At 37.5% G+C, this 25,553-nt stretch overlaps 2 protein-coding genes across 7 annotated transcripts in view; both read right to left on the reverse strand.

Moving 5' to 3' along the window:
- Positions 1-13,686, reverse strand: part of INTS2 (integrator complex subunit 2) — a 56,826-nt gene extending 43,140 nt beyond the window's left edge. For 3 of the 6 annotated variants that reach the window (XM_035026687.1, XM_035026689.1, XM_035026683.1), the window contains exons 1-8: positions 13,641-13,686; positions 12,073-12,379; positions 11,287-11,425; positions 9,003-9,105; positions 7,605-7,718; positions 4,515-4,645; positions 4,084-4,257; positions 943-1,169 (exon numbers count right to left, since the gene is read on the reverse strand). In XM_035026687.1, the coding sequence (XP_034882578.1) occupies positions 943-1,169; positions 4,084-4,257; positions 4,515-4,645; positions 7,605-7,718; positions 9,003-9,105; positions 11,287-11,425; positions 12,073-12,379; positions 13,641-13,659 (1,214 nt within the window). In that variant the 5' untranslated portion in view covers positions 13,660-13,686. Of the gene's footprint in view, positions 1-942; positions 1,170-4,083; positions 4,258-4,514; positions 4,646-7,604; positions 7,719-9,002; positions 9,106-11,286; positions 11,426-12,072; positions 12,380-13,360; positions 13,558-13,640 lie in introns of those variants that run through there. The other 3 variants (XM_035026684.1, XM_035026688.1, XM_035026686.1) reach the window with 3 other exon arrangements.
- Positions 13,687-21,519: 7,833 nt separating this feature from the next.
- The window catches only part of MED13 (mediator complex subunit 13), a 105,654-nt gene continuing 101,620 nt past the window's right edge, over positions 21,520-25,553 (reverse strand). The window contains exon 30 of the mRNA XM_035026690.1: positions 21,520-25,546. Within this exon, the coding sequence (XP_034882581.1) occupies positions 25,414-25,546 (133 nt within the window). The 3' untranslated portion in view covers positions 21,520-25,413. The remainder of the gene's footprint in view (positions 25,547-25,553) is intronic.

The raw sequence follows: 25,553 nt of genomic DNA on the forward strand, positions 1-25,553 counted from the left end.
GAAAGAAAGAAAGAAAGAAAGAAAGAAAGAAAGAAAGAAAGAAAGAAAGAAAGAAAGAAAGAAAGAAAGAAATGAGGTGCATCTGCTATTCACAGAGTATCTTGTGGCTTGAAGAGCTCTGGGCAGGGCACCTGGGTGGCTCAGTTGGTTAAGCAACTGCCTTCAGCTCAGGTCATGATCCTGGAGTCCCTGGATCGAGTCCCGCATCGGGCTCCCTGCTGGACGGGGAGTCTGCTTCTCCCTCTGACCCTCCCCCGTCTCATGTGCTCTCTCTCATTCTCTCTCTCTCAAATAAATAAATAAAATCTTAAAAAAAAAAAAAAAGAGCTCTGGGCAAAATTTGTATTTCATATAATTATTTGGTCAATGTATCATGGTAACTGATATATTAGCTGTTGGGGGAACAGTGTTATTTAACTAAGCCAATGCTAAGCTGAGGTTAGTGAAATTCAGAGACATGCAAAGTGAGGACTGTATGTATAACGGTTGAGGACATTATTCAAAAGGATGTAGTGCAGTGACTCCATAAGAAACCCTGTGCTTAATAATCACTATATATCAATTTTAAATAATCTGTGATCTCAGTTGTGAAAGTAAACAGAAGAGATTTACTTCAACTAACTGCATGGGCTCAATAAAGTATCACTCACAGATCATTCACTCTAGTCATTTCAAGCTGTGGTAAAGTCACAGGTTTTCTTAAACTGCTCTGGCCCCTCCCATATTCACATAATTCTATTTACAATCTGACAAAAATAGATGGATACATCCCACCTGGGAACGTTTTTGCCTTAGGACTTTACTCTTAATATAGGCCAGCCCACTGCCTAAGCCCAACAGAAAACCCAAATCCTCAGAATAAAAGGCCTTTGGCTCACTTTCTTGGGATTAGAAACAAGAAAGTAAAATGATAAAAAGGTAAAATATCAAATTATTGAATACTTGAGTCCAGCGATCCCCATCAAAGCACAGTACAGACGTAAGAGTGCACTGGCTTTCACAACATGCTCTTCTTTCAGCCCCGAATACACAGACACATTGGGCTCCATCTCCACATCAGCTTCTTCCACAATGCGGGTACTTCTTACTGTGGGAAGAATGCCCATCAACTCCAGAAGAAGCTGCCTTCTCATTTGCCAAAGGACAGAACTACTGGTCTCTCTTTTTCTCTGTAAAAAATATGGACCACAAAAGGAAGGAAGCATGGAGCACTTAAGGATGCTCAAACGAAACTCCCCTGTTAAACATTTAAAACTGACCCATTTGAAGAGGCTGTCAGAACTGCAGAATCTCATTTTAACTAAATGAGCAAACTCAAAATTCACTGATTCCTTTGAAGAATACTCTACTCACCTTAATCTGGATTGGCTGCACAGAAAACACTAAATTAATGACAATTTGAACTGTAAACTATCATTTAAATGGTTAAACATTAAACTTTCAAATACAAAATGACTAAAGGAGTCATCTCTGATACAGCAGAAAGTGCTCAGATTTTGGAGACAGAACATCTTGGGTTTAAACAATAACTTAGCCATTGATTATGTACGCTTACCTCTCTGAACCCCACTTTCCTTAATGACAAGGAAGTGAATATTTTATTAATAATATTTAACTCCCAAGGGTGTTGTAATTAGTTCACAAATCTATCTATCACCCTCACAGTTCTTCAGGCAAGGATCATGTCTTGGTCATCTATTACTTGGCAGGGCCTACCACTGTGCCTTACATATAGCAAGCACTCAATATCTTTTATATAGATGAATGAACAAAAAAATACGTATGAAAGCAGTTCTAAACTGTAAAAAACCAGGCAAACATTAGTCATTTTTAGAATGTTTCTAAGTAAAATATGATGTCTGCATTTTTAATAGCATTAGGTATAAATAAGAGAAATTTACTCACACAAAGGACAATTACAAACAAGATGAACATACCAAAATGCTTAACACAGTGCCTGACACATAGAAAGCATACAATAAATGTTCAGTTCCCTTAAAAAGCAAAGCTTAAATTAGTTCTCAAAAAAAAAAAAAAATAGTTCTCAAATGGGCTAGAAATAAAGTAGAATTTGGATATAGAAAAGTATGGTGAGCCAGAAGCATAAAAAATGACTGGAGGACCAGGCAGTACTGTCTAATTCACTTTTTTCAACAAGATAAAAATCATTCTGCACAGAGTCCTTCATACGAACTCTACTTACAGAGTTACCATGAAATGTTCTTTTTTTTTCTTTTTTAAGATTTTATTTGTTTATTTTGAGAGAGAGACAGAGGGACAGAGGGAGACGGAGAAGCGGACACCCTGCTAAGCTGGGAATCCAATGCGGGGCTCGATCCTAGGACCCTGAGATCATGACCTGAGCCAAAGGCAGATGCTTAACTGACTGAGCCACCCAGGTGCTCCACCACGAAATGTTCTTTGAAAAAGTAAAATATTTTATAACTTAAAAACTGTTGCAAAATGTAATACATATTCATCAATAGATGAATAAACAAATAGTATTTGTATATACATACAATGGAATAATATTCAGCCTTGAAAAAGAAAGAAATTCTGATATATGCTACAACATGCATGGACTTTGAAAACATTATGATAGGGTGCCTGGGTGGCTCAGTTGGTTAAGTGTCTGCCTTCAGCTCAGGTCATGATCCCAGGGTCCTGGGATCGAGCCCCGAATCGGGCTCCCTGCTCTGCGGGGGAAGCATGCTTCTCCCTCTCCCACTCCCCCTGCTTGTGTTCCCTTTCTCGCTGTGTCTCTCTCTGTCAAATAAATAAATAAAACTTAAAAAAAAAAAAAATGAAAACATGATAACTAAAACAAGCCAAACTCAAAAAGAGAAATACTGTGTGATTCCACTTATATGAGGTACCTAGAACAGTCAAATTCATAGAGATAGAAAGTAGAAAAAAGTTACCAGGGGCTGGAAGGAAGGAGGAATGGGGAATTATTATTTAATGGATACAGAGTTTCTGTTTGAGATGATGAAAAAGTTCTGAAAATGAACAGTGATGATGGTTGCAAAATACTGTGAATGCCACTGAACTATACACTTAAAAAGGATTAAAACAGTAAATTTCATGTCATGTGTATTTACCACAATAAAAAATATATATTAAAATTACAGACTATAATAACTTATTTTGATGACAAATCTAATCCAAAACCCTAGAGATTCCCAGAACTCTTTCAGAGGGTCCAGAGGTCAAAAGCATTTCCTTAAATATTATTGGCCGCTTCTACTCTCATTTTCTCACAAGCATACAATATAGCTTTCCAAAGGTTCTATTAAGCCAGACATTAAAGAGATTTGCAAGAATGTAAAACAATACTACTCTTCTCACTAAATTTTTGGAAAATATGGTTATTTTTCATTAAAAATATGTTCATATTTAATACAGTTATTATTATTTTTAAATGAATTAAGTAGAGGTGCCTGGGTGGTTCAGTCGGTTAAGTGTCTGCCTTTGGCTCAGGTCATGATCCCGGAGTCCTGGGGTCGAGCCCCACACTGGGCTCCCTGCTCAGCAGAGAGTCTGCTTCTCCCTCTCCCTCCTCCCTGCTCCTTCTCACTCTCTCTCTCTTTCAAATAAATAAATAAAATCTTTAAAAATAAAAAAATAAAAGTAAATAAATTAAGTAAATATTTCCAAGTTTTCAGTTTTCTTTTTTTTTTTTTTTAAGATTTTTATTTATTTATTTGACAGAGACACAGTGAGAGAGGGAACACAAGCAGGGGGAGTGGGAGAGGGAGAAGCAGACTTCCCGCCAAGCAGGGAGCCCCATGTGGGGCTTGATCCCAGGACCCTGGCACCATGACCCGAGCTGAAGGCAGATGCCTAATGACTGAGCCACCCAGGCGCCCTCAGTTTTCGTTTCTAATATGTTAAATATCAACAGATAAAAGCATATAAACAAAAGCTCTTTAGTAACCCCCAGGATTTAAAAAGTCAGGAGTTCCTGAGACTAAAATATTGAGAACAACTGGTCTAATGACATCATTCTAGAAGTGCTTCTTTCTCTTTTACTAGTTGCCAAAATATCCTGATTCTTAGCCTATAAGATCTTTAAACCCTCACCTGCTGTCCATTTCGGATAAAAGTTCCAAACCAAGTCCGGACTTTCGCATTTGTTCCAAGAAGCAAACCACTAACAAAACAAACCAAGTCACTCACTCCATCTTCAGTAGCTTCATTTTTAGTATGATCCAACGTCAAAGCCACTCCAAGACCTGGCAAGTGACATTCTTCCACCTAACACAGCAAAGAAAACAAACTGAACTGAGAATCATAAGGAAAAGGGCCAGACACTTCAGTGTTTAGATGTTTTAAAGCTTCTAAAGTTTAGAAGAAGACATATCCCAAAACATAAAAACCCAGAGAGGACAGTAATAATATATCCAGTATATAATTATAATTCCAAATTGCTGCAAGATTCTAAAACCACCTTGGGCAAGTTTCTGATCATAATACAAAGGCTTTTGTCTCATAAAAATAATAAGATCTCCTACCACCATCCCTCGAACTTTGAGGGCCTGAGAAGGATTCATTTTACATAAGAAGCGTAGTGCATCTGTCCTGCGCCTTCCTCCAAGACTTTCTTCATCTTGTCGTTCTCCATTTTTTATCAGACCCCTGCAAACTGAACATTTAATAGCCACTATTACTTTAATCTTTCAAGTAAGATGTTAGAAACAATTTCTTCAGCCTTTGAATTAATCATTTATGTGGAATAGACACTATAGAAGAAAATGATCAGGGAATTTGAAAGCCCAGCAATAGAAACTGGTTAAAATAAAGCACAGAATGAAAAGAGACTTAAAAAATGAACAGTGACCTGTGGGGCAATATCAAGTAGTCAAATATAATTACAGTCTCAAAGAAAAAGAAAATGGAAGACAAAAATATATTTGAAGAAATTTTTTTTCAAATTTGATGAAACTATAATCACAGAAGCTCAAGCAGGATAAATACAAAGAAAATCATATCGAGACCCATCATAATCAAATTTCTGAAAATCAGTGGAAAAGAGAAAATCTTAAAAGTAGCCAGAAAGAAAAAATAAATAAAAGCAGCCAGAGAAAAAAACAAATATTATACACAAAGGAACAGAAATCAAAACCACCACAGACAACAGAATGGCATCTTTAAAGAGCTAAAAGAAAATGTCAACCTAAAATTTTATACCCAGTGAAAAATATCTTTGAAGAATGAAGACAAAATCAGGTTTGTTTGTTTTGTTTTGTTTTTCAGATTAAAAAAAAACTGGAAAGCAGCACCTGGCTGGCTCAATCAGTAAAGCATGTGACTCTCAATTTCCAGGTTAAGTTCGAGCCCCTCATTGGGTGTAGAGATTACTTAAAAATAAAATCTTTTAAAAAATAAAAATAAATAAAATTTTAAAAGCTGGAAAAGTCTGTTGCCATCAAACCTGAACTGCAAGACATGTTAAAGGGAAATTATACCAGATGGAAATGTGGAGCTACAAAAAGGAATGAAGTGGGGCACTTGGATGGCTCAGTCTATGAAGCGTCAGACCTGATTTTGGCTCAGTTCATGATCTCAGGGTCGTGACACTGAGTCCCATGTCGGGTTCCTCGCTGAGCGTTGAGGCTGCTTAGGATTCTCTCTCTCCCTCTCCCTCTGCCCTTTTCCCCTCACTCACACTCTCACTCTAAAATAAAATTTTATACATATATATATAATTAACCGTTTAAAGCAAAAGTAGTAACAATGTATTCTGAGTCTTGTAACATGTTGAAGTAAAATCTATGACAACAGTAGCATAAAGGACAGGAGGGGGAAATAGAAGTATATTACATTATATGTAAAGAGGTAGAAAATCATTAAAAGTAGACTGCCATAAATTAAAGTTGCATACTTTATTTTTTTTGTTTATTTATTTTTTCTTAAGTAGGCTCCATATCCAGCGTGGAGCTTAACACAAGGCTTAAACTCATGACCCTGAGATCAAGACCTGAACTGAGGTCAAGAGTCAGTTGCTTGGGGCACCTGGGTGGCTCAGTCAATTGAGTGACCGGCTCTTGATTTCAGCTCAGGCATGATCTCAGGGTTGTGGGATCAAGCCCCACCTTGGGCTCCACACTCAGCTCAGAGTCTGCTTGTCCCTCTCCCTCTGCTCCTCTCCCCACTCACACTCTCTCTCTCAAATAAATAATCTTAAAAAAAAAAAAAGTCAGACACTTAACTGACTGAGCCACCCAGGTGCCCCAAAGATGCAGACTTTAAACCTGACAACAACAAATGAAGAAATAAGAATGAAAAGAAAAAAATTAAGCAAAGACGTATAGCTAATATGACAATAGTGGAGATAAAATGGAATCCTAAAAATTTCAATCCAAATGAAGAAAGGAAAAGGAAACAAACAGAAAACAAAAAGCAATATGATACACTTAAATCCAACCACCACAATAATCACATTAAATGGTCTATGTAAATGGCCTAAACTCTCCAATTAAAAAGCAGAAACCATAACTAAATTTTTTTAAAAAAACAAGATTCAACTATACTTGTCTACAAGAAACTCACCTTAAAGATACAGACTTTTCAAAAAGATGGATATATACCACGCAAACACTAATTGTAAGCTGCTACAGCTGTATTAATAAAGCAGACTTCAAAAGAAAGTATATTACCGGGGATAAAGAAGGACATATCATAATGAAAAAGAAAAAGGCTCAACTCATCATAAAGATATAACAATCCTAAATGTACATGGACCCAAACACAGCTTCAAAATTAATGAAGCAAAAACTGACAAAATGAAAGGAGATTTTGTTTGGAGGAAACTGTTTGGAGACATCAGCACTACTCTCTCAGTAACTGACAGAACACGTAGACAGAAAATCAGCACTAGCACAGTTTTTACAAAAGACTTTTATATATCTTGCGATATTCAATAAATCTCTTAGAAATATAAGGGAAATGTTATTATTAATATCTCATTTTATAGATGATAAGTATCTTGATGATTACCCAAAAAGTGAGTGACAAAACGAGAAATTATGACTGCCACATCCAGTGTTTTTTTCCTCTTTGGCTCCCAATTCACAACCTTGCTCAAAAATGTTTTTATTTTTATATCACACAGACCCAAACAACAATCTCCAATCAGTAGTAGTTTGAAATAGAGGTGAAAATTTCAGTTGATTTTTCTCAATTTCAACTTTTCTGCAAACTGACAGCAATAAGGCTAAAACACAAAGGGTTTGATTGCTGCTATTTCTGATTACATGTTATCTTGCACTGCACTCTGGATGTTTCACAGATATATGTCTTCTTCCCTTTGCTCCATGAGCATAGGATTATAGCTTCTAGTTCTTTAGTATTTTTACTGTCCTATTATAGCAATGGTGTCTAGTGACAAAAAAATTTTCTTGCACACTCACCGTACTTAAATTTGTAATCTCAAAACAATTTTGAAATCTTCTCAACGTTTCTACAATGAATACTCACTAATAAACTTTCCAAAGATAAAATCTCAAATGAAAGCACATAAATATTTCTCATTAGCTCAAAAAGCAGGTCCTGTATCTGCCCAAAAAAATCTCTTCAATATCCTATTTTATAATAATATTTACCTTCATTAAAACTATCAGGAACATTGGCCACCAACAGACATAAGAACCAGGCACCATTTCTAACATGTAGCAAGGCTTCAGCTACATCCACTATAGGAAGCAGGGAAGGGAGCTCTACAAGAAAACAAAGTCAATGTTACTATTAAGGGGTGATATTTCATCGTATTATACATAAGCATTTTTGACATTTCACAGATGTCATTTAAAACCAATTAATGGTCTAGAGCTGAATTGTCCAGTAGGATAGCCACCAGCCACATGAGGCTATTTAAACTAATTGGGATGCCTGGTTGGCACAGTGGATGGAGCATGCAACTCCTGGTCTTAAGGGTTGTAAATTCAAATTCGAGCCCCACCCTGGGTGGAGAGATCACTTAAAGATTTTTTTTTTTTTTAATTTATTTGACAGAGAGAGAGAGAGAGACAGCGAGAGAGGGAACACAAGCAGGGGGAGTGGGAGAGGGAGGGAGAAGCAGGCTTCCCACCGGGCAGAGAGCCCGATGCAGGACTCGATCCCAGGACTCTGGGATCATGACCTGAGCCGAAGGCAGATAATTAACAACTGAGCCACCCAGGTGCCCTGAGAAAACTTAAAAATAAAATCTTTTGGGCGCCTGGGTGGCTCAGATGGTTAAGCGTCTGCCTTCGGCTCAGGTCATGATCCCAGGGTCCTGGGATCGAGTCCCGCATCAGGCTCCCTGCTCAGCGGGGAGCCTGCTTCTCCCTCTGCTTCTCTCTCTCTCTCTCTCTCTGTCTCTCATGAATAAATAAATAAAATCTTTAAAAATAAATAAATAAAATTTAAAAAATAAAATCTTTAAATTAATTCAAATTAAATTTAAAAAAAATAGTCCCACTAGCCATATTTCGAGTAATCCGTAAGCACATGTGGCCGGGGGCCACTGGACTGGAAAGCACAACACGCATCACTGCCACTGCGACACTGGGCAGTGTGGGCAAGAGGGATTTTCATGAAAATCTTTGCATTTTTATGTCCTCTATCTTTCTAATCCAATCACTCAAAGTTAATAATTTGAAATATTTCAATCCCCCCACAGGTTTTGTCTTAACTTTAAACAAAATTGGGATTATATTCTACTTATCATTTTACCCTTTGTTTTTTTCACTTACAGATTACGACCATTTTCCAAAAGATCATTAAATTCCTTCAAACACACTATGTTAATGGCTATTTAACATGCCATACTATGGAAATAATATAATTCACTTAATCATTGTCCTACTACTAGCCACTTTTGTCTTAACATTTTAAGGTGCATTTTTATAAAATATATAAAATATTTACATAAAATAACACAATTTCCAAGTTAAGAAGTTACATGGTACCATTTAACAAGAAACTATGAACGTAATGTACCTTAGCAGTCATTACAGTACCTGCTTGTAAAATACAAAGTACATCTGCAGCTTCCTCCAAATACACTGGACTCTCAAACAGCTCAGATGACTTAAAAAAAAATTCTCCACTGGACTCAGACACCTTAAAAAAGAAAAAAAGAAAAAGAAAAAAGAAATGATGAACTCTATTAATTTCAGATAATGTACTAAATCCCTTACTATTTTTATAATTATTTATTGAGCTTACAGACCATGTTTCTAAATATGTTATTAATATACTGCAGCAGAATATGCAGTATTTGATAAATATGAGCCGCTTTAATCACAGTCACATTAATTATTATTCAGGTCTCAAAAATTTATTTCTATATAAATATTTGGAGACATCTGGAATTAAAAATAAGACAAACCAAACAAATGAACCAGGAATGCTACCTACAAGTTATAGCTCGGGATACCTGGGTGGCTCAGTCGGTTAAGCGTCTGCCTTCGGCTCAGGTCATAATCTCAGGGTCCTGGGATCAAGTCCCACATCAGGCTCCCTGCTCAGCGAGGAGTCTGCTTCTCCCTCTCCCTGCTCCCCCCCTTTGCTTGTACTCTTTCTATCTCTCTCTCTCTCTCTCAAATAAAGAAATTAAAATCTTTAAAAAAAATTTTTTTAAAGTTATAGCTCAAAAAAAGTCAAGAAATGGTAAACTTAAAGCAGTATAACAGATATAAATTATGTTCAACTGCAAATGAACTGTAGGAAAAACAAAAAATAAACATGTATATCAACAGAAGTAGCTACTAACTTTTTAAAAAATTTCCTACAGTAGCTTCATCACACTTCCCATTTGAAGAGTTCTGAGCTGAAATACTGGAAACCTCCCAGGGGAGAAAGGTCACTTATTTTACAAGATCCATCAAGTTAGATATTAAGAAAAAGGTGTAGGAAAAATATTGATTGAAATTAAGGCTATCAGTATAGTAGAAAAGAGTAGAAAGAAATAACTGTAATACAAAAACATTTTTTAAAAGATATGTAACAAATATATTTGAATTAAAAAAACAAATAAATAGGGACTGGGTGGCTCAGTCTGTTAAGCGACTGCCTTCAGCTCGGGTCATGCCCTGCATTGGGCTCCCTGCTCAGCAGGAAGCCTGCTTCTCCCTCTCCCACTACCCCTGCTTGTGTTCCCTCTCTCGCTGTCTCTCTCTCTGTCAAATAAAAATATAAAATCTTTAAAATAAATAAATAAATAAATAAATTTTTAAAAATAAAGATTTCTAATATATCTTAAAGACTGCACTAACTGCACCCCCCAACCACCACCAGTATTTTCCTTGGAAACAGAATTTAGAGTTGTTCAGTCCACAGTTTATAAAACTAAACTTTATTTATTATAAAGTAACTGACCTTGAAACTCTAACAGTAAATAATTTTTGCCTCTGAAACTCTGGGCTTAATATATAAGCCATCTTAATATGAAGATCCAGCTTAATTATTTTTATAGTAGAACCGGGACATGCACAAATTTAAAATTCAGAGTTTCAATTAATCATAATTACCCAAAGGTCCATGAACTAAGTAATCTATCATTTTGCTGACATTCAAAGTTGAATAGCTTTCAATAGTGTATAGCTGCAATTCAGTCATATAGTGAGTAAGCCTAGCCAATGATCCTACATCCAATTCAGCTTTGATATTCCCTATTCACTGATTATGTGAGATAATGAATGCTCATTCAGTGTCTAAAGGAATCACATACATTTTTCAGTTATGTTTTATAATATTTTATGAGGGAACTCATACCCTATAAAGATATTATCAAATTTGGTAATTTGTAGAAGTCTTGAGCTATGTACCCTTCTATATATCAAAAAGCCATTGTATGGAGTCCATGCAGAAAAAAAATCTCCACAGTAGAAAATGCAGAATAGGTATAAATGAGAGAAAATAGTAGAGAAAGAAAGGTAGGCATTTAATAGCCTTTTAAGCTTTTCACAGAAAACACTTTCAAAACAAATAGAAATACGTGTAAAGGAGGATGCAACTTGCCTGCCTTCTAGCCTGTTTCTTTTTTTTTTTCTTAAGATTTTATTTATTTATTTGTCAGAGAGAGAGAGGACAAGCAGGGGGAGTGGCAGACAGAGGGAGAAGCAGGCTCCCCTCTGAGCAAGGAGCTCCATGCAGAACTCGATCCCAGCTCCCTGGGATCATGACCTGATGCAAAGGCAAGTGCTTAACCGACTGAGCCACCCAGGCGTCCCCTCTGTTTCTACTTTCTATGTGTAGACATCAAATCATGCATATTCTGATGTGTGATTAAAATAAATGCACCTTGTTCATAATTGCCAGCAGTTCACTAAGCACAAGACGCAATCGACGAGGCGAATCACTGTGTTCAAACTCCAACGTCAATCCATGCTGAAGCTGTGATACCAGGATGCTCTCTCCACTGCCTCCTCCAAGTTTATGCCTAATAAAGTACAAATGTGTAAAACAACAATCATGAGAACACTGACACAGAAATAACAAAATTATTTTTTGTTGAAATAATCTACAAAAGAATGTGTGAATTCTTTTCATACATTTCATGAATGTAATACTTCTGAAATACTATTTAGTTTGCCTATTTCAGGGATTCACAACCTATATAAAGACTCCAACTAATAGTTAACACCTACTTCGATGAACAACAATGGCTCGCTATTGGGATTCACAATGGGTAGGGAAGAACCAAACAACTGCCCAGATTTTTGGGAAATCAATGTAAGCTCAAAAAGCCTACCGGGTGATTCCAATAAATACTTCTATTCTAGGGGAACTTACCCTCCCCGCTTCCCACTGAGAATAATTCATCTAATCAGTTTAGCAGAATACAACAGTATATTTAGCCAAACTTCTCTCTACACATTTTAGAATACAGAACTCAAAAGATCCTAGAATTTTAACTATAAATAGAAAAGAACTAGGTAAAATGCTCTCCAAAGTTTAGATTCTCAATCTTTTCTGGGAGAGTGCATCCAATAAAAAGTCCTAAAAGCTCCAAAGAAATATTTGATTCCCTGTTCTTTGATAAACCTAAGTAAATCCCAATCCACATATTATATAACACAACATTACCTAAGCTGCTGTTCTTTGCTGGCATCCTGTTCTAAAGCATGAAAGTCCACAGACAACAACGCAACAATGGAATTGACAGCTTCCACTCCAGAGAGAAGACGAAGGATCAGTTTTTTATCCTGAGCCCAGCTCTGGCTCTGGTCAGCAGGAGCACAGAGCGCCATCCGCACCAAGCAGGGCAGGAGAAGTCTTAATTCCGGATCACTTAAAGATGCTAACCGAACAACATCCACCTTCTGCATTGCCTCAAAAGCAAAAGGGCTGACAAACTGAAGACTTGTACACTCAGCCATTATCACTGTTGATCCTAATGATAAAAAAAAAAAAAGCAGGTATAATTCCTACATGTATGAATGCCCCTCTTTTTAAAAACCCAGAGAAATGTGGTCTATCTTTAATAGGCCCCTATGCTGGCTAGGTTTCTCGCACAATTAAAGGCTCCCTATGTTTTTACTCCCACCTAAAAATTGAGAAAGAAAACAGAGTACATTAACATCTCCTCCAGCCCTAGGGATCTTCTATTCTAATACTTATTTTGCAAAGAAATATGAAGCTCAGAGAGATTAAATAAGAGGCATATGGTGATGACCAGCTAGTGGCAAAATCCCACGCTGAATCCCCATCTGCTTAATCTCAGTCCAAGACTTTCTCCACTGCATCAATCATCTGAGCACCACAATGCAAATAAAAATGAGTAGTAAAGAATGTTCCTCTTCCGCACCTCTTTAGTTTTTTATGCCTACTCAACAAATGTAAAGAACTGTTAGGCTTCTCTTTCCCACCCTCCACGAGTCAATGGAAGCGAAATCTCCTCACTAACCAAAAGCAATGCCAGAATCAACGTTCTGGAGGCCATAACACTATCCTAATGTCCCTTGTGTTGCTTGGGGGGAAAGAAAAACAGCTGTGGAGGTGCAATTAGCTACGGGAGAAAGATGAGTTCCACTTGGGCATTTCTGTCTTCACTAGTAATCAGAAGCCACCACCCCCCCCCCAAAAAAAAGGCAGGGCGTAGGTGGCAAAGCCATCCCCTCAAAAACCCACAGACTAGCAAAATCGTGGGTTAACAGAGTCGTGGGCAGAAACGTTACTTTGTTTTTTAAGCAAGAGGCGCTGGCCTTTTAACAGAGGGGCAGGCTGAGGGAGCGGAGGCACCAAGCCTGTGTGTGCTCACAGATTTCGCCCCCAGCCTAACGAGAACCAACCAGTCCCTGGAAGAGAAATGTAAGGCCAGTGACCGACGTGGACCGGGAAACGCGCCAAAGCCTGAGAGGCGGAAGCTTCATACCTTAAGATTTGCCCTCCAACCTCCCGGGACCCGTGTAACACCGATTCCGCGCCCTAGAGGCGGGACGCGGTAGAAATCTAGAGCGCGATCCGAAGTTGGGCCTACGCGAAAAATCCCGATTCGCCAACCCTAGCTGTGCCCTGAGTCGTCCCAGGCACCAAAAACCTAGACGCCGGGACCAATGGGGTTGGCAGCGCGACAGACTGTATGGGGACACCGCACAAGCACAAAGGCAGAACCCGCGCCGAAGGGAGGGGAAAGCGGAGGGGGCTGCTTCAACCTGCACCCAGCACCTTCATTCATCCCCAGCGTCTGGCTCCCGTCGGCCACCGTACTGAACTGAGAGGACGGCTGGCTGCGAAAGGAAACCCAGAGACGGCGGCGTTGGTGCAACGGTGCGCGTGCGCGGCCCCACCCCTTCCTCCCCGCAGTTGCCCTGCGTACCTACACCACCCTCGAGCCGGAGGTCTGGAATGGGGTTTCTCCACAGGGTGCTTACTACCTGTGTCCTTTTTGATTAAGTCCTTAAGCCTCTCCGAGCCACAGTTTCATCGTCACAGGACTTTTGTGGCACTTGAATGAAGTAACGTATGTGAAAGAAATGTTAAAGTTGTTTCCACTGTTCTTTGACCGGAACACTAATGGAATCAGTTCTCTTCTCTCCATCTCTGCCTCTGCCCTCCTAGCACCGAAGTTCTAGAATCCTAGGATTTGTAGGTGAATTTAAAAACTAATCTTTTCCTGAGCTTACTTCCGCTCTTGACCTCACACCCTCAAGGTCGGGAGTTAAACATCTTACTTTCAGAGTTCTGTACTTTATGGTCAAGGGTTAGGGGGTGGGAAAAATGGGTGAGGGGGGAGTGGGAGGTACAGGCTTCTAGTTATGGGATGAGTAACTCCCTCACGACATAGAAATTATAGTCAGTGGTATTGTAATAGATGGTAGCTACACTTGTGAGCATATAGCGTAACTTAGAGTTGTCCAATCACTATATTGTACACCTGAAACTAATGTAACATTGTATGTCAACTTTACTTCAATTTAAAACCAAAAACCAAAAACTTAGGGCCCATAGATCCTTAGAAAGTGATGGATGGAGTTTCAGGAATTGCCTAGAATCTGCAAAATTGTGAGTGCTTGGCACTTCTGGGAAGAGGGTCCAAAACTTTCAACAACCTCTCAAAGGGAGTCTAAGCATCCAGAAAAGATTAAGAACTACTAATCTCTATATATTTTCATACTATTTCTAGTTCCTGGTACAATCAGTGTGCATTTAGCACCTTCTCTTTACCAGCTATTGTGCTACAAGCGGGAAGCAAAAATATTTTACAGAGCTGCAACTTCATACTATATAGTTTCCAAGGCTTGCATAGAGTGATAATCTCCTAATAAAGTCTGCTTTCAACATTAAAAATAAATCAGCAAAGGAAGAAAAGAATTAATAATGTGTGTTGCAGTGTTTCTCAAACTTTTTTCCACCTGACCTACCGTAACACATTTCACATTGTGACCCAGGACACACATGTACATATATAACCACATTTTTTTTTAAGATTTTATTTTTTTAAGATTTTATTTATTTATTTGACAGAGAGAGACACAGCGAGAGAGGGAAACCAAGCAGGAGAAGCAGGCTTCCTGCCAAACAGGGAGCCCGATGTGGGGCTCAATCCCAGGACCCTGGGATCATGACCTCAGCCACCCAGGTGCCCCAAGATTTTATTTTCTTAAGTAATCTCTACACCCAACACGGGGTCTGAACTCACAATCCCGAGGTCAAGAGTTGCATGCTTCACCAACTGAGCCAGCCAGACACCCCTATACCCACATTTAAATGGAACAAAATTTTTATGAAATAATACACATACTACATGTTACATGTTCTATTTCTTTTTCTTTTTAAGATTTTATTTATCTGAGAGAGAGTGACTGAGAGAGCATGAGCAGGGGGAGAGGCAGAGGGAGAGGGAGAAGCAGACTCCCCAGCAGGGCTGAGCAGGGAGCCCAACACAGGGCTAGATCCCAGGACCCTGGGATCATGATCTAGATCCCAGGACCCTGGGATCATGACCTGAGCCCAAGGCAGATGCTTAACCAACTGAGCCACCCAGGCGCCCCTAAAAAAATTTTTTTTTAATTGCTGGGCACTACACACTAAAATTGATTTCACAGTCAAGAGACTTACAAATTGTAAATTGTCATTTTTAAGCAGGTATTTAATAAGAACATTTATTGAACAGTTGCTAGGCACTAGTATTTTATATCTATTATCTGATTTAATTCTCTGAGGTAGGTAATAGTCTCTATTTTATAACTGTGGGGAAATTAAGACTGAGAGTGGTTTAACAATTTAATCTCCCTGGATGATCATTTCACAGGGGGAGAATGAAGAGAAATCAAAGACTGTTTTGAGGGGTGAATGAGAGGAGAAAGGGGATGTGAACTAAGTGATTTTTTAAGATCTCTTCCAACTCTAGTTTATGATCCTGTAATCATTAATGGAGAAACAACATGCAGATACATCTCAGTCTATGATCAGCAGATCAATTTTCCCAACACCATTTGTTGAAGTGAGTGACTTTTTTCCATTGGATATTCTTTCCTGCTTTGTCTAAGATTAGTTGACCATAGAGTTGAGGGTCCATTTCTGGGCTCTCTATTCTGTTCCATTGATCTATGTGTCTGTTTTTGTGCCAGTACCATACTGTCTTGATGATTACAGCTTTGTAAGAGAGCTGGAAGTCCGGAATTGTGATGCTGCAGAAGCGGTTAACCAACTGAGCCACCCAGGCATCCTATTTCTTCTCTTCCAGTTCTTATCTCAGTGAGTGTCATCCACTACCCAGAATTGCTCAAGCCAGAAACCTGGAAGGCATCCCAAGCTCCAGCCTCTCCCCACTCATATCCATGTAGTCAGAGTATTTCAAATCTACATTGTAATGTTTGCCAGTGAAGTCATTTTGACAATCATATAGAACTTAGTGAAAAAGATTTACTCATGAACTTCTGAGTTTTAGATCAGTTTCCTCTGAGGCTCATTCCCAAACATACTAAAATCAATTTTTAAAGATTTTGCAGCTCTAGTGTTTAGACAGATTAAGAACTTACAGAAGGGTAAAGTAGTCCTAACATTTAGTTGCCTATAAACCACAAAACTTTGATTATTAAAGGAGTATCTTACATAATTTTGGTGTACCCTTTGTGATATAAAATGTTTGAGGGAATAACCCCCTTTTAAGACCAATGTGGTACTGAGGCTCATGACCATTTCTACTCACAAAAAGATATATTTCATTAACTCTGTGGTGACTTTTTTTCACATTTTTTTAAAAGTTTTTTATTTATTTGAGAGAGATAATGGGAGGAGGGGCAGAGGGAACAGGTAAAGAGAGAATCCTCAAGCAGACTCTGCACTGAGCGCAGAGCCCTATGTGGGGCTTGATCTCAAGAGTCTGAGATCATGACCTGAGCCGAAATTAAGAGATGATTAACTGAGCCACCCAAGTGCCCCCTTTATTTTTTTACATTTTAACATCTTTGAAATTGGGATGCCTTCTTTTTTTAAATATTTGAGAGAAGGAGAGAGAGAGAGAGCATGCATAAGTGGGGGAAAGTGGCAGAGGGAGAGGGAGACAAAGAATCTTAAAGGCTCCATGCCCAGCACAGAGCCCAAGGTGGGGCTCGATCTCATGACCCTTGAGATCATGACCTGAGCTGAAATCAAGAGTCGAATGCTTAACTGACTGAGCCACCTATGCGCCCCTGAAATTGGGATGTCTTAAAATCAGTAGTGTGTTTAATTTACTTAGCATTTTTTGTCTTAGTGGTACATAAAATAATGTCTTACAATTACTGGTGTTTAGATATGGTGAAACATGTTGTGTAGTTCCTGTACTTCAGGTCAAAAGAGCAGACTCCTTCCTAAGTGAGGTAAAAATTCTCCTTTGGCTTACTTTACTCTTTTCCACTTTAACTATTTTTCAGTAAGACTAAGGGGAGGAAGAAAAGGAGAAAAAAAAAGAGAAAAAAACAGTACTATGTTTCAGGTATACTAGGTGTAGATTATTGCCAAGTAAATGAGCTTCAAGAAATTAGAAGACCTGGGTATATTTAAAGGAAGACCAATATTCTTTGGAAATAGAATCATAGAATTACAAAGTAAAACGATCTCAGGAGCCATCTAACTCCAGTTTTCTCAATATGGAACTTTTTTATTTTTTATTTATTTATTTATTTTTTAAGATTTTATTTATTTATTTGAGAGAGAGAAAATGAGAGACAGAGAGCACGAGAGGGAAGAGGGTCAGAGGGAGAAGCAGACCCCCGCTGAGCAGGGAGCCCGATGTGGGACTCGATCCCGGGACTCCAGGATCATGACCTGAGCCGAAGGCAGTCGCTTAACCAACTGAGCCACCCAGGCGCCCTGGAACTTTTTTTTTTAAGGTTTTATTTATTTGTCAGGGGGGGTGGAGAGAGAGAGAGAGAGAGAGCACAAGCAGGGGGAGCAAGAGGCAGAGGGAGAAGCAGGCTCCCCACTGAGCAAGGAGCCCGATGTGGGATTTGATCCCAGAACTCTGGGATCGTGACCTGAGCTGAAGGCAGATGCTTAACTGACTGAGCCACCCAGGCGTCCCAACATTGAACTCTTTTTATAATTATCAATAATGTCCTATTTTATCTTGTAAGATTCCTTCTATTGCTTTCCCCTTTGAGATCTTTCAGACTCTTCTCTTACACTGGCTATCTGCTTTGGCTATGCAGATCGTTATCTTCATTGATTTTATGGATAAAATATTGAATAGAATTGGGTCTAGCCAAGATTCTATAGCACAAGAATAGAGACATCCCTCCAAGTTGATATAGCTCCATTAATCAAGACTTTTTTGGTATGATTGTTCAATTAATTATGAATCATCCCAACTACTATAACACTTCCCTGCTTTAGGATAAAGTTCATTTTCCCTAAGGTGGCACTCAAAATTAAGAGTTTTTCATGGTCTGACTTAATTCTGGCTTGGACTCCTGCATTATCTATCCCACCATAAGCATCTCTGTTTTAGTCTGTTGGAACTGCTTGTTTTCCAAATCCTTCATGCTACTCATGGGCCTTCTCCGCAACCCCCCCCCCCCCCCCCGCCACCCCGTTCCTGCTGTCTGAAATCCTTTATTCTCTTTATGTAGTACCTATGTATACTTTAAGTCTCAATTCCAGTGTTTCCTTGCTAAGAAATCTTTCCTTGACAAACCACCTATATCTTCATTAGATTTAAGTATGTCTCATTGATGCTCCCGACACCCTTTACTTCCTTCCATTGTAGTACTTCACATATTGCACTATATTGTTAAAACTTGTCTCTCCTAAACAAAAAAACACCAACCAACCAACCAAAAAACCCCAAAAACCCCTTGTTGGAGGGCGGGACCTATATTTTCTTTCTTTGCCCTTGGCACAGTATGGTACTTAATACTGGTTTGAATTAATGATTTTTTTTTTTTAAGATTTATATTTATTTATTTATTTGACAGAGAGAGAGAGACAGCGAGAGAGGGAACACAAGCAGGGGGAGTGGGAGAGGGAGACGGGGCTCGATGCGGGGCTCGATCCCAGGACCCTGGGACCATGACCTGAGCCGAAGGCAGACGCTTAACGACTGAGCCACCCAGGCGCCCCTTGAATTAATGATTTAAGTGTAATAATCTCATGAGACCTTATTAAATAACCTGAATATGCATCTCTATACTCTATCAGTTTGTTAATGCTGTCAAAATGAAATGTAGAGATTGATTTCAACTATTCTATTCTCTCTTGTATATGTACTACACTATTTTTTTTTTTTAAAGATCTTATTTGACAGAGAGAGATACATTGAGAGAGGGAACACAAGCAGGGGGAGTGGGAGAGGGAGAAGCAGGCTTCCCGTGGAGCAGAGAGCCCGATGTGGGGCTCGATCCCAGGACCCTGGGATCATGACCTGAGCCGAAGGCAGACGCTGAACGACTGAGCTACCCAGGCACCCCGTACTACACTATTATTCATATCACTCTAGAAGGCTTATGGTACTAATTATGTATATACAAGTAGGTTTCTCAGTAGACTAGGGCTAAAGGTCAAAGGTTTGTATCTCATAACTAGTTTATAGTAGATAGTCTATTAAAACAGACAGTGCTTTAGTAAAACTATGCTGTTTCTAATGATCTTGTCATAAAGTGAAGTAAATTTGTTAGTAGTTCCTAACTTTTTAAAATTAAAAACCAGGAAAGTTGTACATTTCCACTCCTCTGGCATCTTCTAGTTTTCTACAGCATTTCTGAAATCATTATCTACAAGTTCTTTTAGCACCAAGGATATAACTCTTTTGGACCTGGCACCTTTAAATCCTTTAAGTCAGTTAACTATCTCAGATTTTAATTTCATCACAGGCAAGTTATTTTACATTTTAGAGCTTTAAGATCCTTCAAGCTGGCTTCTTTTTAGTTGGGAGTAGGTTAGGACAGAAAGGAGATAAAGATTAAGTATTAAATACTTGATTCTTTCCATTTTTTCCATCCTTGATCTTGCTAGAAGCATATTTTAAGATTTTGAGAGAGGGAGAGTTTAGAGGGAGAGTAAGAGGGAGGAGGCTCCCCGCTGAGCAGAGAGCCTGATGCAGGACTCGGTTCCAGGACCCCAAGATCATGACCTGAGCTGAAGGCAGACAACTGAGCCACCCAGGCGCCCCTAGAAGCATGTTTTAAAAGTCCTGTTGTAGCCTTTAAGCATTTTTTTCCTCTGGCAAGCCTTAATTATTCTGGATTTGACTCTTCTAGAGAACATAGGTATTAATAATCATCCCTCACATCTATATTTTACAAATTTCTAATTTTTTTGTAATCCTTTTGAGGTTCCCAAAGCTAATGTTAGGAAGGTACGGTTACTATTGAGTTCATGCACAAATGAACAAATTGACATTTCAAGAGGTTCCAATGTTTTCTCTGTAGTCACCAGCTAGAAGGTAGCAAACCTAAGAGCACCTTTGCTAGACTGCTTCCAGAAAGAGCACAAGAATCCTAATCTAGGGATCCTAAACTATTTCTACTAATGTGAAAATAGTCCTAATTAGAACTGTACAAGTTCATTTAAATTATTTGCAAAACTCACGCTTCAACTAAGTACTGTAGTTTGAGGTACTTATCACAAAAAGTCTATTCAAGTATTTCAGTGCCTTACTAATGTGCTAGATGTTGTGTTGGATTCTAGATGCAGTAGTAAGCAAAACAGACCCAATTTCTGCCCTCATGGGGTTGTTTGGTAGGAGACAAATATACAAACTGTGAAAAACACTTATGAAGGCTCCATATAGAATATTACAATAAAGGAATATAACTTGGAGACCTAGTCTGAAGCAAGGGTGTGTATGTGGAAAGTGGGGGAAGCCTTAAGGCAAAAATAACCATAGGGCTTTCAAAAAACTCATATGCCTAAGAGACCGGGAGGAAAACACAGGAAAGAAGCCCATTTTGAGGCTTGTGGAAAAGAAGGTAGGGGACAGACCATGTAAGACTTTTGATATTTAGAGCAAGAAGCACCCATGAAGGGTTTTAAGCTACCAAGAAAAAAAAATCACAGGTAATATAAACTGTAAGACAAAGAATAACTTAATAAGGTACAAGTTCCAACTACATATATCTCCTTTAAAAGGCTTATTTTAAAATTTTTGTTGGCAGAAACTATTTCAAAATGAACACAACAATTTTGGGGTTTGTCCTTACTCAGCTTAAGTTTGTACAAAAATATTTAAAATGGCTGCTTATACAAAATATTTTTAATGGATTGTTCATATCTGAACCCCTTTATTATGTTTCAAAAACATTTGTGTGATCAAAAAAAACAGGACTGAACTAAGCTTTAAATATTTGAAAGTAGCTTGTTTAGACTAGAAAACGGATACCAAACTGATCAGCCTAAAAGGAATACGTACATACATATACAATTTTCCTGTATATTAATCATTTAGTTAAAATCTTTTTTAAATAAAATACCACAGATGGAGAAATTAAAAGTCCAATTAATTTTTAGGTTACCCCCTTCCACTTATGATGAAAAAAATACTAATTTTTACATAAGTTTAAGATGGAAATATTTTTAACAGAATGAGACACCACAATGAAGGCTTCATGAATAATTTATTCCATTTGAAGTTTTTTTTTTTTTTAAAAAGTATAAACCTTTTCATTTCCTCAATCACAATTTGTACAACTCAGTGTTATGGCATTCGGCAGCAATAGTGTTTGTTCCTTATTCTTTTTTTGTCACATTAAAAAAAAAAAGCAATTGGACCATATTAAATGTCACTGCGAAACAACAACTTTAAAACGCCCCTTCATAAAGTGACCAAGCTATTTTGAGAGAGTTGATGCTGACATGTCCAGTAATGACGTTACAATTTGTAGTTTAAACTCAGTAACTTTAAGGTCCACAAATCCAGTTTACTTTGAAAACTAAAGCTATTTTAAAACTTCATGAATACATCAACCTGAGGAGTATTTTAGGTCCCAAATCCAGTTTTTTAATTAATACTCCACAAAAGAGAAAACACATATGAAAATTTAAACCACAGTTCTGGGCCCATTAAAACACCAAGAAAAACCAGAAGGTTAAGATTTCCAGCTGATTGGGGGATTGAGGGGAGAGTGGAGGAGGAGGAGAGCGGGGCCAAAAAAAAAAAAAAAAAAAATGTATGTCAAAAACATTTTTCCTTAATTTAGACAAACTAAAATCTTAAGAGGAAACCCAGACCAAAACATTACTCATGCAACATTAAATGTATTAACAGACTGATATGCGATGCCATAGTGGATGAAGAGCAAATTATATGATGCGACAGCATTTAAAAACTTCCTTTTAATGTATTCAATTTGAACATTTTAAATAATGCAACATAGTATTTTGATATTACAGTATTAACATAGTGCTTGATTAAAGATCTGCAAATCTTTGTAGTAACACATTAAGTTAAAAAATTACCTCAGAAGGTAAATACGAAGACGGAAGGAGAATATTTTAATACAGTAATCTGTGCCATACTGACAATTGAGTACGAATACAGCTGAGGATAGTTGACTAAGTAGTAAGAGCTTAATTTTAGTGGTTTAAGAAAAGTTTAGAAAGATTTAAAAATTACAGCTACTTTAAAATTTAAGGATTACATATAAGTACACTTGGTGGCCTTCTGGCCAAACAATAAGGTGTACAGAAATTTATTCATACAGTGTTAATTCACAGTCCTGATAACTGAATGGCTTGCATAAGAAAGTATGGCTAGATGTTTCTCACTGGTTGGAAGCAGACATTATATAACTAATCTTTTTAAATGCCAAAATACTGAACTTCCACCCTGCTTGGTAATGGATAACTGCACAAAAAACAGACATTAGCATTGTAACAAAGAAGTCAAGGTGTTGGTGATCAACTGGTATAAAGAATATATTATTTTGCTTAACTATTTAAACAAACAAAAAAATACTACCCATACTTGTCTGTGACAGTACATTAGTAAGTCAGATCCATCATCCTGCACAAAAGGCTTAATTTTTTTTTCTGAAATAAGTCTCCTGACCTTTTCTAATGGCTATTTAGCAATTTTCTATTTAAGTGTGAATTTATATATGAAGGGAAGAAAAAAAATCTTATCAGTAAATCCTGTATATTTGGGAACTACTCCCTGATTCCCAGATAAAAAGGAATTGTATACTGCATTCCTTCCTTATGGCTCCATATAAAAGAAACTGTCAGGGAGTAATTTTTTAAAAATCTATTTTCAAAACTGAGGTGTGGTTACTATAAGCTAGTGATAGTAAACAACTGAGAATACAGTTTTCATTTTTAAAAGTCACTACTGAGCTAAGTATATTTTAAAAAGGATACTTTTTATAGAAATTCCAAATAAGCATCTTTTCCCTCAAATCTCAGACAAGTTTTTTTTTTAAGTACAGAACAAAACATGCCAACATAATCTGTAGTGTGCTAGCATAATTTAAAAATGAATGCAGAGATGAGATCTTTAAATTTTAATTTCAAAAATGCTGACCACTGGAATTGCATTGTAATTTTGAAGAAATGATTGAAAACCTTTGTCACCAGTTGTGTTCTTCATAGAAAAAACAAGACTTGCTAATGTTTTAATATACACAATTTGAAGAAGTTATATTGTTTATAAGAAAGTGATATTTAAGCTAAGCATATAGTATTTACAAAACAAGTTTCAGTAAAAACAAAACAAAACATACCGAATTACAGTTTTGTAAATACAACTGATTTTGTCTTTGTGGAGAATTAGTGAATGTACAAATTCCGAATTTTGCTAGACTGCTTCCAGAAAGATAGGTAGACTTGGTGACTGTGAATTCAAGTCAGCAACATAGGTAGGAGGCTAACTTGGACTCTCCTGTGAGCAGCACTGTAGAAACAACATTTTAAGGGGGTAAAGTCTGCATAAAAGCATTTCTCTTGGCATGTGCAAACAAGAAGGGGGAAAGCTGTATTGAAGGAAGGGGTGAATTAAAGTCCCTAAAATTCAAGTCCCTTCTTTAGGGAGGTGAGAACCTCCTTGGCATATGCCCTGCCTTAATCTGAGCTGTGTAATAGAAAAGTACAGACTCTGGTGTTTGGGACTGCCATCTCCAAACCAAGAAAATTAAATAAATAAAAAAGGCAAAAGGAAACAGGTTAAGTTTAGAAAATGGTTTTTTAACTAGTGGAATAGAGTCTGAATACCAGAATTCACTGAGAATCTATTTACACCACAGTTTGATTGCACACACACACCCATACATATGCATACTCTCACACACATTCCCAATCTTTAATTTAAAAAACAAAAAAAGTCAAACAATCAGAGTGACTGTTCTTAAAATAATTTGTAAAATGCCTAGAGCTGGGCTAAATTTCAACCTTATAGCAGATCCTGAAGATAATTTTCGTAATTAATAATATTCCCATGCCTAGATGTGCCACTGTCAAAACTGAAAAAAAAAAACCCAAAAACAAAAACATTTAAGCATGTAACATTAAACACCAAAATTAGTTTAAGCATTCAGTAGCAAATGTTTTTCTTGTAAAACTAAGTTTCTTTCACTGGAAATGGCCTGAAATATTAGTCATAGCCCTAAACCATAGTACAAAATATAACTGAAGAATTCTCATTTTATTCTAAGTTAAACCACCCAACAATATCACTTGTATATTGCCATCATGTTATTCTGTAAAGGTGTGATATATAAAATGCTGTAAGACCCAGTACCTTTTCAATTTATAAACACAGTGAACTTCATTACTGTACATGTACTCTGCAACTACAGCTTAGCTGTAAATCCTCCACACACAATGGTATGGACATTATTCCCCCTCTATCCCCATTAAACTGTACATCGAGACAATACAAATTTACTGTCCCACCCACCCCCTTACAAAAAAATAATACTCTAAAAGCAACCCTACTGCAACTTTTTAATTAAGACGATTACATATATTTTAGACCAATTGCTTTAAAGCAAGAAGGCAGTATAAACCTTCTAGGAAAATTTTTATAAAAGAGGTTAAGAAATATAAGACAATTTATACATTTAAAAACTTACAATAAATAAGAGATGCAGGCATTTTTGAATACTAGATACTATAATCCAATACAAGAACATCTTGATGTTCTGAAGCCATATGTTGAAATTCATTGTTCCTCATGTTTCCTCTCCATGCTTTTAATATTCATTTAATATGACTGGGTACTATGGCTCATTACTTTTCACAAATACTGTGACTGGAAAAAAAAGGTTAATTTTGCTACGAAACTGTTATAATACGTTTTGTATGATCAGTCATCATCCTAAAGAGTTCAGTATAGTCAATGAAAAATAGCAGGGTTATAGCCCCCCCCCAAGTCAAAACAATATTTGTTGAAGTAATAAGAATTAGACCCCATCACAGATGACTTTCACTGAGAAGATAACTGTAACTTAATCTTGCAGCGAAATATCTTTTTTCCTTGTTCTTTTCTTGCACAGTTCCATCGAATGAAGATCACAGCATATTCATGATAAAGTTATATAACTGATTCAGCACCACAAAATGAATTGGGAGACATGAGCGTCTGTCCTGGATTGCAGGGTCACAGGTTAGCCAGGAGAGTGCATTGTACTGTTCCAAAACAAACCTGAAAA

This window comes from Mirounga leonina, unplaced genomic scaffold (genome assembly GCF_011800145.1).
Source record: "Mirounga leonina isolate KUSES-001 unplaced genomic scaffold, KU_Mleo_1.0 Mir_200, whole genome shotgun sequence".
Taxonomy (NCBI): domain Eukaryota; kingdom Metazoa; phylum Chordata; class Mammalia; order Carnivora; family Phocidae; genus Mirounga; species Mirounga leonina.